This window comes from Choristoneura fumiferana, chromosome 20 (assembly GCF_025370935.1).
Source record: "Choristoneura fumiferana chromosome 20, NRCan_CFum_1, whole genome shotgun sequence".
Taxonomy (NCBI): Eukaryota; Metazoa; Arthropoda; class Insecta; order Lepidoptera; family Tortricidae; genus Choristoneura; species Choristoneura fumiferana.
In genome coordinates, this window is record NC_133491.1 from 15,497,314 (window position 1) to 15,512,565 (window position 15,252).

Sequence of the window (15,252 nt, forward strand, 5' to 3'; positions counted from 1 at the left end):
AGATTTTACCGATGAGCTTTGTTTTTAGGGTTCCGGAGCCAAAATGGCAAAATTATAGTTTCGCCATGTCTGTCTGTCTGTCTGTCCGTCCGCGGCTTTGCTCAGGCACTAATAATAAGGGGTAATTTTGCACGAATATATGAACAAACTATGCCGACAAAATAGTACATTCAAAAATTCAAAAAACATTTTTTTTAGAGTACCTCCCATAGACGTAATGTGGGGGTGATTTTTTTTCTCATCCAATCTTGTATTATTTTTCGATTCAGTGATTAGTTTCCCCCTCTGAAATCTAAACCGGTGGGGGGAAAAATTTGAAAAAATTCAGGATGGTAGTAAGTATATCAAACTTACAAGGAAAACTATAACGGTTAAATTTTCTTGAGAATTATTAGTAGTTTAAGAGTAAATATCAGCCTAAGGTATAAAATATACCTAAACTTGGAATATTCCGTGCAAAATACGAAATCCTTAGAAAAATAATACTTATTTTTTTCGTAATGGCTACGGAACCCTATTTCGGGCGTGACCGACACGCTCTTGGCCGGTTTTTTTTTAATTAAGATTATCCATGTTATCACACAGCTATAATTTTGAAAAAAAAACATATTATCGCTCGGTAGCGGATGTTGCACTACGGCAGTTAGTAAAAAAAATTACAAGTTTGTTTAACATTTTTTTTTAATATAATTTTAGTCATAACCATTTTTATTAAATGGACAAAAAAATAATGAAGAAACATTACATCTGTTTTTTTTACCTAACATGTGCGATGTAGTAATAATAATAATAATAATAATAATGATGATTTATTTGCCAGAATGCACAGAACATAAATACAAGATAGTTTTTGTGCACCCCACGGATTTTTTTGAGACATCTCGAAATTTAAATAAACACTAATTAATTTAAATACAAATGCCAGATACACATACAGGTTCGAAATTTACCACGAGCTTTACGGTAAAAGAAAACGTGAGTAAACCTGCACAAGCCGACGAAGCAATTAAATGTGCCCAATCCGCTCTGGGCCCGCGCGGGAACTACCAAGCCCTCTTGAGACCTGTACCCGGCAGTGACAATAGTCGGCTAAAGTTTCAGAACCTCGTAACTTCATCAGATCAAATTTTACTGAAGGCACAAAAAATACACCACCTAAAGTTTTGCATGAAGGTTTGTTTGGTTTTTATATACTAATACAATAATTAAAATATAAGGAATAATATTCCGAAAAAAATAAAGTGGTCGTATAATATATTCTCATCCAAGAAAAAAAAACACCCCCACTTTAAGTCTACGGGAGATACACTAAAAAAAATTTTTTTTTAAATTTTTACTGTACCATTATGTCGGCATGGTTTACATACATATTCGTGCAAAATTACAGCTTTCTAGCAAAGCCGTCCCTGAGCAAAGCCGCGGACGGACAGACAGACAGACATGGCGAAACTATAAGGGTTTCGTTTTTGGCATTTTGGCTCCGGAACCATAAAAATGGAGATACAAAATTTTCTTCAAAATAGTTATGAAAGCTAGCCAAAAATAAATAAATTATAGGTTGGGATGATGATGAAATCCCAAAAACATCTTAACATAATGAATCAAGATCTCTCTACAAATGGTCCGGATCTGTCACAGTTACGTATTATATTTGAAAGCAATATCGCACAGTTAAATGAAGTAGGTACAATGGCACCAGCGGGCAGTTGAAGAGGCTTTTGTTTGCTATTAATCAGGATTTCGTACTTGATTACTCTTTATGCACTAGCATTGTTCTTTATATGGACGCGGTTGCAATTCAATGAGGATTTTTAATTTGGCTGCTGCCTTTTGAAATTGAGGTTCTGCGAAATCGATATACTTTCATGATAGATTAACCTTTTGTAAAAGCGTCAAAAGTCTTTGACCAGTGTGTTGCCAGTGATGACATACGGATCTGAGATGTGGGCGCTAACGATGGGCCTCATAAGGAAGCTTAAAGTCACTCAGAGGGCTATGGAGAGGGCTATACTCGGGGTTTCTCTGCGGGATAGAATCAGAAATGATGATATCCGCAGTAGAACTAAAGTTACCGACATAGCCCGAAGAATTGCGAAACTGAAGTGGCAGTGGGCGAGGCACATTACTAGCAGGACTGATGGCCGATGGGGTCAGAAGGTTCTGGAATGGCGTCCGCGGACCGGGACACGAGCTGTCGGGTAGGCCTCCAACAAGATGGAGCGACGACCTGTGTAAGATCACGGGATCGCGGTGGATGCGGAAAGCACAAGATCGGTCTGAGCGGAGAGCCTTGGGGAGGCCTATGCCCAGCAGTGGACGTCTTTCGGCTGACATGATGATGATGAAAAACGTCAATAGGAAATGAGCCATGAAGGAATTGCCTTAAACTACCACAACTCCTATTTTTTAGCAGATTTGTACCCCAAATAATCATACTTTTAATAAGTACCTAACTCAGGAGATGTTACCATGGCAACAACTCTACTCTACTACTACTAGGTAAGTACTCTACTACTCTAAAGTTGATGGACCGAAAAATTCTGGTTAGTTGTCAAAATTAATTAACCCGAGCTCCCCACTCTAAGTTTTTTTAAATCTACGGCTGGAATTAACCATGAGCTTTACCGTGAAGGAAAACATCGAGAGGAAACCTGCACTACCAACAAAACTATTCGATAGTGCGTGAAGTTCCTAAGGTACGAAGCCCGCGTGGGAACTGCGGCCCAAGCCCTCTCACTCTAAGAGGAGACTTGTGCCCAGCAGTGGAACTTATAATATAGGCTTATTATGAATATGAAAGGTACAATAAAATGATCGTTCATTTTCAACTGTCATTTATTTCTAACATATATATAACAAACTATTTAACAAATAATTCTCAAAACTTTCCTTTGTGCCATACAGAATAAGTTACAGTACCCGGCCATAAAGATCGCACATCGGTTTTTGAAAAGAGACTCGGCTAATTTCGGCTTCGTAGAGCGTTGTCACTCACACCAACCAACCGAAGCAACTGGAGGTCTGTGGGGGAGCCCTATGTCCAACAGTGGACGTCCTACGGCTGAGATGATGATGAGAGCGTTGTCACACACTACTTATGTGACGTTTGTCAGTCGTTGTACAGGTGCAATAGAGTACGGACGCATTTAGATGAAAATATATAATAAGGAGTTGTTGAATCCCCCCAAGACTTTAAAATTGTACGATGCCATCTTTAGGTAAAAGACGGAACTATCCTTTTTCTAGTAGTTGCAACAGCTCTCTATAGATATTCGAAGATATCATTAATCGTAAACTAATTAAGTCCATCATCATCCCAGCCTATATACGTCCCCCTGCTGGGCACAGGCCTCCTCTCAGAACAAGAGGGCATGGGCCATAGTTCCCACGCGGGCCCAGTGCGGATTGGGAACTTCGCACGCACCACTGAATCGCTTCGCAGGTTTGTGCAGGTTTCCTCACGATGTTTTCCTTCACCGCAAAGCTCGTGGTAAATTTCAAATGTAATTCCGCACATGAATTTCGAAAAACTCAGAGGTGCGAGCCGTGGTTCGAACGCACGACCCTCTGCTTGAGAGGCGATAGGTCAAACCACTAGGCCACCACGGCTTAATTAAGTCCATAAAGGTACAGTATTCATTTGATACTATTGACAGTTTGCGAGATTGTAGGGGGTAATCTCTGGATCTACTGATCCAATGTAGATGAAATTCGGTATACAGATAGTTTGAGTCCCGGGGAAGGACATAGGATAGTTTTTATACCGGAAAATAGCGTAATTCCGGCGGGATAACGACAAACGAACTGATGATGTTGATGATGATGATGATGATGAACTGATTTTCACTACTACCACTGGCGTACTAACACTGCTTACTTGCATTATTTCTTGCATGCTTGCTTACATGCTCACTTGCATGCTTGCTTGATTGCTGGCTTCTTTGAAAATGTTTATGGTTCACGCGAGCGAAGCCGCGGGTAAAAGCTAGTTTGATATGAAACGTCACTTAATAAATACGATGATTGATGGAGCTTTGCGGTGAAGGAAAACATCGTGAGGAAACCTGCACAAACCTGCGAAGCAATTCAATGGTGCGTGTGAAGTTCCCAATCCGCACTGGGCCCGCGTGGGAACTATAGCCCAAGCCCTCTTGTTCTGAGAGGAGGCCTGTGCCCAGCAGTGGGACGTATATAGGCTGGGATGAGGATTGATGGAGTCGCCCGAACAACCAACGGTCTTTTTCCGAGGACCGATGTGCAATCTTTATCGCGAAACCTAATTTGACACAATATTTGGCTAAGTACATCCAGCAGCAGCGGTTTCGATGCTCAAAATAATCGAAACACTCTTATTACTTTGGCAGTAGAGTCGCGTGTAGGTCATTTTGAGCACCGCGCGCACGTCCACTTCTGCCGCTGACTGTACAGTGTAAATTAAAATTCTAGAAAAAAACAAATCACAGTTACTGGACTAGACATAGATTACACTATCTACATAAAAACTACATCTAATAATAAGAGTGTATATTTGACTTTTCTTTCGCACGTTTTTTGACACCACTAATTAATTGACATAATTTTCAAGTGATCTTAATATGTTCGTGATTCGTTTGTATGTAAATATCAAACTGTTACGTCATTTATTAATGGTGCATGAACATACATTTATTGCATACACATAGCTGGTCGCGGGTGAGCAAAGTAATTGTTTATTACATTTCATCTTTAATTTATTATGAGAGGGAAGTAAACAAATATATAATATCTATATATTTTTAATTCGACTGGATGGAAAACGAGCAAGTGGGTCTCCTGATGGTAAGAGATCACAACCGCCCATAAACATCTGCAACACCAGAGTCACCGGTATATTGACTACACCATGTCGTGGTTTATATGAAGTAGAAGGCATGCGGCTGTAACTCCAGTTGCGCCATTTTGGCGAGCAGCCTGAGCAGCCGGCGTTGCGGCCGGACAGCGCCATCTCGCGTGGACTTCACGCACTCGGGCCGCAGCGCGCGGCACGCGGCGATGCGCTCCGACACGTGCGCTGGCATCTGTTGGCGATAAACGGAACTAATAGCAACTAGCGTGTAGCGTGTAGCAAGCCGCGAACTAACTTCTAACCGAAGCAATGAGGGCTATCGTTTTTTGTCTTACTAGATGGCGCACTGTTACGTGAGGTTTTTAAGTATGGCTTTCAGTCTGTTATTACGGGCGTGAAAACAAAGTTTACATTAAAATCATATTTAATACACCTTAAAACCATACCATAAAAATATCGAGCATGCCACAGTGTTGCATACTCCCCGTTTTGTTCGGAAAAAAGGGAGGACAAAGGTTTCCGAAAGACAAAACTGTCTCAAAACACAGACATTCATTGCCCCGGAACGCATATTTGCCATAATTAATTTCAGATATTGCAAAATATTCACAAAATTATTCTAATTATAAATAAATCCGAGTAGCTCACCCAAAAACTATGAGATTTGACATTTCGGAGACCTCACGCTACACTAGCGCCTCTAGTGGCGAATTCATACGCGATAGCCCTCATTGGAGGTTTATAGCAGTGTTTTTCATTAACCAATAGAAACGCTTCATTTACACATCCTCGCACAGCACATCTCTGGTGGAAACAGCTGAGCAGAGCGAGGCGAGGTAAATGAAGCGATTCTATTGGTCAATGAAAAACATATTCCTCGCAACACATCCTCGCACATCTCTGGTGGAAACGCTGCTTCAAGAGGAAGTCTATGTCCAACAGTGGACATCTTATGGCTGATATTATTATGATGATGATGATGAAAAATAAAAGTTTTAACTTGCATAAGTAAATTGAGAGAAAGAAGGAAAACGGTCGTAAAAACATTTTTAATAACCATTCATTTACTCATACTTACATTGAACAGCGGGGATTGCAGTATGGGTGTCCACAGTGGAAGAAGTTTGTTCAGCACAGTCGAGTTGCATTCCAGCAAGGATTCTAGAAGGCCCAAGAAGTGGAGGTTCACTGTTTCTGCAAGCTGAAACAGAACAATTGGAATATGGTATTTGAAAACTAACACCTGAATTTACTTTATCCTATAAAACGTGTAACAAAATAACCCGTAAAATATAACAAATTATTGAAGCGAAAAATATTGTCAACCCCTGTAAACAAACTGTTATTTCATACAACCTGAGTTAGCATAGAATCTATGCTAATCTATGTAATCTATACCATAGATTACTTAACAGAGGGTTACTCTTTAATTTTACTGAAATAGGGTTTGCATAATGATTTTTTTTTTCCTTTTTTCCTTGTGGTAAGTCATACAGTGGCGTTTTATATTACGGTTTTAAAATATTATAAATGTATACTCTTTACTCTTATAAGGAAGCATTCAGATTGAGGGTCCCGGGTTCGCTCCAGCCGGGGTAAATATTAGGATGAAACATAAGAAAAAAAAATGTATTTACCACTTTAGACTGCACAGTGACCTGCAGTATACTCGGCACCAGTTTGCACCAGAAGTCGAGCAGTATGCAGACGCTGGTGTTGTAAGCTTCGCTGTTGGGCGAGGCGTTGCCGGCCAGCTCCTCCAGGTAGAGCGTCCACAGGTGGCACAGAATGAACGCGTGGAAGAGTGCGTTCATGCGCTGCGGGGCCGGCTTCGTTTGTTCCACGTACGATGACATTATTGTCTGGGGAAGTGAATTTAGAGGTTAGGATACGAAGCTGTGTTCTTATAAAAATGATTTCTTTAGAAGGAATAGAAATGGTGGATTTTAAAATGGAACCCTCGAGCGGATAACGGCAACATCATTATTATGTGCGTGTGGGCGTGCGTGCGTGTACGTGTGTGTGCGAGTGCGCGCGTGTGTGTATACTTCACCTTAAAACAGCTGGACGGACTTCAATACGATCGACGATTTAATTTTTGAGCATTTTTGTGGAATCCCCGAAGAGTACGCGTGAGAATCCGCGAGTAAACACTACCAAAGGCTCGCAGCCGCTGGCTGCAGAGGGCATCATCATCATCATCATCAGCATCATCACCTGCAAGTGGTCAGTGATGTGGCAGGTGGCGTCCTGCGGCACGGGCTGCTGCAGCGGCTGCGCGTGGTGTCCGCTGGCGTTGCAGAGCGCGCCCATCACCAGCCACGACACCAGCCGGACACGGGACACGCACTCTCCCACCTCGCGGGACCTGCAACACAATCATCAACATAAACATGCTCTCTTTGGGTACTGACTACTAACCTAATGTCAATTTTGATATAACCTGCGGAACTATCGTATTTATCTTTGTTTCATATTTATTTAAAGGAAATGAGTGTTAAGGAGTGTAGTAGTTAATTTCATTTGAAATTCTGTGGTGTTTTGTTTGGCATGGTGTGTCGTTTGATATGGTGCGCGTCACCTCATTTAAGTTAAGCTATAAACCTATAATATGTACCTAAACTATAGCTATCTGTAGGATCTATTGGCTCTGTGTTGCTATTCCTAGTACATAAATGTGTTTCTAGCTGTTGGTTCTCCCTAAATAAATAAATAAAATAGACCTGCGTCCATCACTAGCCAAGATACCAGGCGGATCCGGGACACACTCTCCCACCTCGCAGGACCCGCAACACAATCATCAACATAAATATGGACATAGTCGTCCATGTACTTTCTCAACCTCGTATCTACCAGAATTGTATCAAACAAATAAATCAACACTATCATACTTAGCATAAAGATGATTCTAAAGCAAATTAATGTTGCCAGATACGAGGTTGAGAAAGTACATGGACGAAGGCCTCCCCCATACACCTCCAGTTGCTTCATGTTTTTACCCAAGCCTTAGAACTTCTTCGTACTGAAATTAGTATTTTCATTTACCTGCATACTCTACCAAACAATGTCATTTCATATGCGTAAATCAAAAACGAAATATGCGCTCAATCGTCTTCTAAGCTCGATAATAATGATAGTAAGAGTATTTAGATAAATCATACCTACTAAAAATAAGGAATGTAGAATTCGCCAACTATTTTGCAATATAGCGAAATGCAACTACTTTTTACGTTGAGAAAAATAAATAAATAAAAATAGGAGGTCCGCTCAGCGGGGCTATTTTGTTGTGTGCAGTCACCCAGGCAGCGCGGTGGTGAGCCAGGGCAGCAGATGGCGGCCCTTGCCCCCCCTCTCGGCAGCCAGCTCCAGCGCCACGTACTGCGCGATGCCGCCCTTCACTATGGCTCCCAGGGTGTCCTCGTTCAGGCAGATCACGTTCCGGTTCACTATCGACTTGGAGACGGAACCCTGTGCGACAAAATCGTGACTAAATTCAAGTTTGTGGGTTTTTGGGGGTAGCGAATGGTGCACCGTGTCCTGACTCAAACAATGAGGGCTATAGTTTTTTGTCTTTCTAGATGGCGCCACTGTTGCGTGAGGTTTTTAAGTGTGGCTTCCAAAGTCAGTTATTACGGGCGTCAAAACAAAGTTTAGATTAAAATCATATTTAATACACCTTAAAACCGTACCATAAAAATATCGAGCAACCACAGTGTTGCGTAGTCCCGTTTTGTTCGGAAAAAAAAGGACAAAAGTTTCCGAAAGACAAAACTGTCTCAAAACACAGACATTAATTGCCCCGTAACACCTAATTCCCATAATTAATTTCAGGCAATGCAAAATATTCACAAAATTATTCTAATTATAAATAAACCCGCGTAGCTCACCCAAAAACTATGAGATTTGACATTTCGGAGACCTCACGCTACACTAGCGCCTCTAGCGGCGAATTCGTACGCGATAGCCCTCATTGTATCATAACTATCACGACTTCCCGGACTTATCGCGTTTAACGAAACAAGTAATAATTACTTTGACGTGTCGGCTACATTTGTTGTTTTTGAAATAATCATGTATGTAAGGAAGAACATAAGTGATTTTCCCACTAACGTCGATAAGCCAAAGGCTACTAGAAACACAGGGAAGCTTAAAGATCCATGTTACAGACTGGCTAAAACCAAAAAGTCGTTTCTGGGAAATTGCATACGTTTTTATAATAAAATTCCAAAAAATATTACAAATGAAACGGATACAAAATTCAGATCTATTGTCAAGAAGACATTAATATCTAAGGCATATTATAAAGTTAATGATTATATCATGGACAAGGATAATTGGGAATAATTCCGATCCGCATTAGCGATCGGATGCCGTGGTGGCCTAGTGGTTTGACCTATCGCCTCTCAAGCAGAGGTTCGTGGGTTCAAACCCCGGCTCGCACCTCTGAGTTTTTCGAAATTCATGTGCGGAATTACATTTGAAATTTACCACGAGCTTTGCGGTGAAGGAAAACATCGTGAGGAAACCTGCACAAACCTGCGAAGCAATTCAATGGTGCGTGTGAAGTTCCCAATCCGCACTGGGCCCGCGTGGGAACTACGGCCCAAGCCCTCTTGTTCTGAGAGGAGGCCTGTGCCCAGCAGTGGGACGCATATAGGCTGGGATGATGATTAGCGATCCCTTCAAATAGCGAACCTACTGTGTTAAAAATAAAGTTGTGTTAAATACTTGTGATGTATAGATATCATTAAATAATATGAATCCTTTTGCAATGGAATTAAAAATCATGTTGATTTGTCGCTGGTTTTTCTGTGGCGTACAGAGCATGTCACTTCGTTTGTTGTGTGGCGGTGAAGAGGTTAAGGGGGAGAGTTGTCAGGCGGATTGTGACCCAACTACATATCTAACCTTGATCTTAGTCAGCAGATGCGGGTCCTGCAGCAGATCGATCATGTCGGGCAGGTGCGGGCGCATGCAGTCGACCGCGCCCGAGCCCAGATCGCGGACGTCCGCGCCCGGCGCCAGCGGCGTCAGCAGGTCGCCTGTGTTCAGTGCTGGCGGGAGCACTAGGGTGCAGTTGTGGCCTGGTAGACCACATATAAAATATAAAGCTTCACTATAAGGGACAATTAACTACAATGACTCTTCATAAACAACCCAAAAGAAAAAAAGGACTAAAAATAAGAAGAATTTGCAGGTGGTAGGACCTTGAGCAAGGTCCGCCGAGTAAGACAGCCGGTGAAATTACTGGCACTTGAGGTATCCCATCTTAGGCCTCTAGGTTGGCAACGCATCTGCAATACCTCTGGTGTTGCAGATGTTTATGGGCGATGGTGATCTCTTACCATCAGGAGACCCACTTGCGCGTTTGCCATCCAGTCAAATAAAAAAAAAAAAGATTCCCAAAGGAACTTAGCAAAATTCTGAAATTTCAATTGAACCGCTGGTTTTTTAACGGTTAACGCGTGCGAAGCCATAAGCACTAGTTATAAATACAAGGTGATGTTATTTGATGAATCTAAATGTGAAGTGCTAGCTAGGCCAGTGGGCCTGTGAAATAATAACCAAAAAGCGTTATTACTTTGAAATATTCTCGTATCTCAAATTTATACGTCAACAAAATTCACCCTTGAAATAATGTACATAAAGTTCATTCAGAAAAAATATCAATTTTATGGTACGAGCTTTTAAAAGTAGTGACGAAGGGTAAAGCGCCTGGAATCAGCACCATAGCAATGTCACAGCAATAGGGTATTTAACGATTACATTATATTGATCATTTCCCAACAGATTTCCCTAGAGGCAACAGATCACTACAGATTTTTATCTCAATCTTGAAATTTCAACCGCTGGCCGCTGGAGTCTTGAAATTTTGGACAGTTGTTCTTAACACAACTTCAATAAAGACTACGACTACGATATAAATTAAGATTGGGTTTTGGAGTCTTTTTGTATTTCTTTCTTCTGGAAAGGGGTACAGACACGAATTTCTCCTATACACCACATATCTCAGCTTGTTTGTTTCTTATTTAGTCACTTAAGCAGCGACACTAGCGACATCTATGCTGTAGCCCTCATCGAGAAACTTTCAGCATTCCATTGGAACCAACCGCTCACTCGGACAAGAGATGTCGTTATTAAGCAATCAAATTGAGATTGGTTTTTGGAGTCTTTTTGTATTGCATCTATGTTTCAGTTTGTATTTTCGATACGATATAAATTTTGGGAATTCCCAGTGGAATTTTATAAAACCCCGAAATTTTAATTGTACCAGATCCAAATTGTTTACGCGTACGAAGTCGCGTGTAAACTCTAGTATATAAGAATAGCTCGTTTAAAGGTGTTAGATAGACAGATAGATTATAAAAGTCGGAATCTTTTGATCTTTTGCAGGTGGTAGGACCTTGTGCAAGGTCCGCCCGGATTGCTACCACCATCTTGCTCGCTAATCCTGCCGTGAAGCAGCAGTTCTTGCACTGGTGTGTTTCGGCGTGGAAAGTAAGACAGCCAGTGTAACTACTGGCACTTGATGTATCCCATCTTAGGCCTCTAGGTTGGCAACGCATCTGCAATACCCCTGGTGTTGCGGATGTTTATGGGCGGTGGTGATCTCTTACCATCAGGAGACCCACTTGCTCGTTTTCCCTCCAGTCGAATAATAAAAAAAAAACCAGTGACCTTGCAGCACAAACTGTATCAGTATGAACAGGTTCTCATCAGGTATAGTCGTCTTGATCCTCAACGCCTGCATCAATTCGTAGACTATTATGCTAAACATGTTAAGAATTTCCGTAGGTATTCCGGATTCTATCGCGCGAAAAAACTCCAAACATAGCTCTGTCCATAGCTCGTTGCGTGACTCTGAGCTTCTCCAAGAGGCCAACAGTCAAGGACCACGTCTCAGAGCCATCATCATTGGTAACATCATCATACAGTGTGGAAATTTTTTTTAAATAATAAAATAGTTTTTTTTTTAATTTTAGTTGGTTCGAGTCCCGGGCGAGGCAAGTGAGTATTAGAAAATCTTTGAATGCAGTTTTGTTTATTTTTAAAAATAAAGGAATGTCTCCCTTAAGTAAAATGAGCCAACTTAGGGATTTAAGGTAGTTTCCGTTCAGGGCCCGACTTATTTTTCCACACAGTATTGGCTCCGTGCACGACATCAGCGCCACCTAGCGTCCGAGATGTAGAGGAATTAAGAACAAAACAGGGACAGTGCTCAATAATTCAAGCTCGCATCATAACACAAACATCTATTACTAATATCAGGTAGTTAAAGTCTATACAAATTGCTTTTGATTCATATGAGTATGACAGATGACAGAGCCAGAACTATTTCTACTTTTGGCCACCAACAACTTTGGCCCTAGTACTTCGCACCCTTTTAATACATTATAATATCTTTGACCGACCTTGCAGCACAAACTGTATCAGTATGAAGAGGTTCTCATCAGGTATGGTGGTCTTGATCCTTAACGCCTGCACCAGCTCGTAGACCAGCACGCGGCACAGCAGCAGCTTGTCGCGGTCGCGGCTGAACGTGCGCACGCACACCGCGCTCAGCTCAGAGATCACCGACAGCTTCACCACACAGTTCTGGATACAGTAGCTGATGATCTTGGATATGGGCTCCAGGATGCTCTGGGGGCGGAACGGACACGATATATACATACACGCACACATTTATGAGACATCCACCCGGATTGCTACCACCATCTTGCTCGCTAATCCTGTCGTGAAGCAGCAGGCTTGCACTGTTGTGTTTCGGCGTGGAGAGTAAGACAGCCGGTGAAATTACTGTCACTTGAGGTATCCCATCTTAAGCCTCTAGGTTGGCAACGCATCTGCAATACCCCTGGTGTTGCAGATGTTTACGGGCAGTGGTGGTAACCATCAGGAAACCCACTTGCTCGTTTTCATTTTTTGTAATTTTTAAGAGGCTACGGTGCCTAGAACGTAGTTTTTGTTTGACAAAGGTTTTTAAAGGTTTGTTAAAGGTCATTCGAGGCGAGATGAGAATTGAAATTTGTATGCATTCTCGCGCGCCGCACATTTAAATCTCAATTCTCGTCTCACCCCGCCTCGTCTCGCGTCGCCCGTGGAAAATCCTCTTCAGTCTACTCTTTAGTCACATTGCCAGTATGTGTGGGTGTGTGCGTGATGGGTACACCGTCGGGGTTTTACAACATTTTTAAGTTGGTTAAGTTATAACAAGATGTAACTTTGTTTTTTTTTTTATATGGTAGGTAGGAGACAAAGATATGGGGCATCTAATTTCCCATAGATGACGTTGTACGTCTTTTGTACTAAGGTAACGGCATTTTTGGTAAGGCGCGGTAGTTTTGTTTGGTGAAAATGGATCGGCAAGATTTTTATCCACCTTTTCTCGCCATGCCTCACTGTTGGAAAACACCTTCGTCATACCAGTACAATAAAAACCTACCTTAGTCTGTCCGGCGGCCGGCAGCAGCGCGGCGGGGTCGTCGACCTTGGGCAGCACGCACCTTGGTCTGTCCGGCGGTGGGCACGCGCAGCACGGCGGCGGCGGCGGGCAGCAGCGCGGCGGGGTCGTCGACCGCGGGCAGCACGCACCTTGGTCTGTCCGGCGGTGGGCACGCGCAGCACGGCGCGGCGGCGGGCAGCAGCGCGGCGGGGTCGTCGACCGCGGGCAGCACGCACCTTGGTCTGTCCGGCGGTGGGCACGCGCAGCACGGCGGCGGCGGCGGGCAGCAGCGCGGCGGGTCGTCGACCGCGGGCAGCTGCAGCACGAGCGCCCTGAGCAGCGCCTCCAGCTGTTGGAGCAGCGCGGCGCAGGCGGGCAGCGGCCCCAGCACCTCGGGCGCCAGGCACGACAGGTAGCACCAGATGTTCGACGCTATCGTCGACATTTGCTGAAAACGAACACGGAACGTTTCTATAACGGCCAGTCGCCTGAGCTGCTACATCCAAGCGTGCAAATAGTACATTGTCTCTCTAGAGCGGCAAATAAAAAATAACGAACGGGAGTCTATTACAAGCTCGAAATCGAAGAATCGAATACTTTAATGAGTCGATGTTCGTAATTTCAGTACCGCCCGTGCAACGTACAATGTTTTTCATCAAATTATTGAGTAAAATAGTATATTTACAAATTAAAAAAAATAAAGACAATGACCATACCGCTGGCACAACTTGGGAACAGCGTCAGAAGCCCACCACCCCCAGCCCCCTACTGCTTGCAGGTGTCTGCAGCTGCGTGTGAGTGAAGTGCTGTTCAACTCAACAGTACCCCAGCAGCAGTATAAGTACTGCTGCAATAACTCTCTTAGGCGTTATACGCAAAAAAAAGGCCACACTTACATCAATAGGCAAGGTCTTCTTGGAGTTAAGGTGCTCCACCACCAGTTGCAGCGGCCCACATGGGTACAGCTCGTTGAAGTCCACGAAGGCCTGGGCGATGCTCTTGAAGAACATCAGGCGCTGTTTCTCTGCATGGTCATAATACTGTTATAGAAGTGGTCCAACATCTGGTAGCATGGTGATCGGTTAGGTTGCCTTGAAGATGAGCACTGGTTGAGTTCGAAACGCGTCAGTGCAGTGTAGTGGTGGTGATAGATGCGTTTGTGTGATTTGTGTGTGTTTTTGCATAAACGTATAGCTATCATAAGGTCGCGGGTGAGCGCAAAGTAATGAGGGCTATCGCGTGTGAATTCGCCACTAGAGGCGCTAGTGTAGCGTGATGTCTCCGAAATGTCAAATTTCATAGTTTTTGGGTGAGCTACGCGGGTTTATTTATAATTAGAATAAATTTGTCAATATTTTGCAATATCTGAAATTAATTATAGCAAATATGCGTTCCGGGGCAATGAATGTCTGTGTTTTAAGACAGTTTTGTCTTTCGGAATCCTTTGTCCTCCCTTTTTTCCGAACAAAACGGGGACTATGCAACACTGTGGCATGCTCGATATTTTTATGGTACGGTTTTAAGGTGTATTAAATATGATTTTAATCTAAACTTTGTTTTCACGCCCGTAATAACAGACTTTGAAAGCCATACTTAAAAACCTCACGCTACAGTGCGCCATCTAGTGAGACAAAAAACGATAGCCCTCATTGTTTTAGTTCATTATAGTAGTGTCAGGCGCTTACGCATGGAATAGAACAACCAAGAGGAAACATGTCAACGGGACGCGCAGATCTGCAAAGTGCACGAACGCGTTGGAAACGCGTTGTCCGTCACATATACGCCATGTGGCCGTCGTGTGACTGTCGGGTATCTATCGTGTCCGTCGTATATACGTCATGTAGCCATCGTGCGGCCGTCGCGTTTCTGTCGTATCATCATAATATAATCAGTCAAGTTTCCGTCATTAATATATCCGTCGCGCGTCCGTCCAGCACAAACCAGAACTCCTCAGCAGGAATATCTGCAAAAGCATGTTGGGAGC

At 43.1% G+C, this 15,252-nt stretch overlaps 1 protein-coding gene across 1 annotated transcript in view; it reads right to left on the reverse strand.

Moving 5' to 3' along the window:
• Positions 1 to 2,817: 2,817 nt before the first annotated feature.
• The window catches only part of LOC141439436 (protein unc-79 homolog), a 47,367-nt gene continuing 34,932 nt past the window's right edge, over positions 2,818 to 15,252 (reverse strand). Inside the window, 10 exon segments of the mRNA XM_074103722.1 lie at positions 2,818 to 5,057; positions 5,904 to 6,026; positions 6,463 to 6,687; positions 7,043 to 7,193; positions 8,124 to 8,293; positions 9,734 to 9,909; positions 12,238 to 12,466; positions 13,330 to 13,417; positions 13,592 to 13,716; positions 14,165 to 14,292. Of these exon segments, the coding sequence (XP_073959823.1) occupies positions 4,893 to 5,057; positions 5,904 to 6,026; positions 6,463 to 6,687; positions 7,043 to 7,193; positions 8,124 to 8,293; positions 9,734 to 9,909; positions 12,238 to 12,466; positions 13,330 to 13,417; positions 13,592 to 13,716; positions 14,165 to 14,292 (1,580 nt within the window). The 3' untranslated portion in view covers positions 2,818 to 4,892.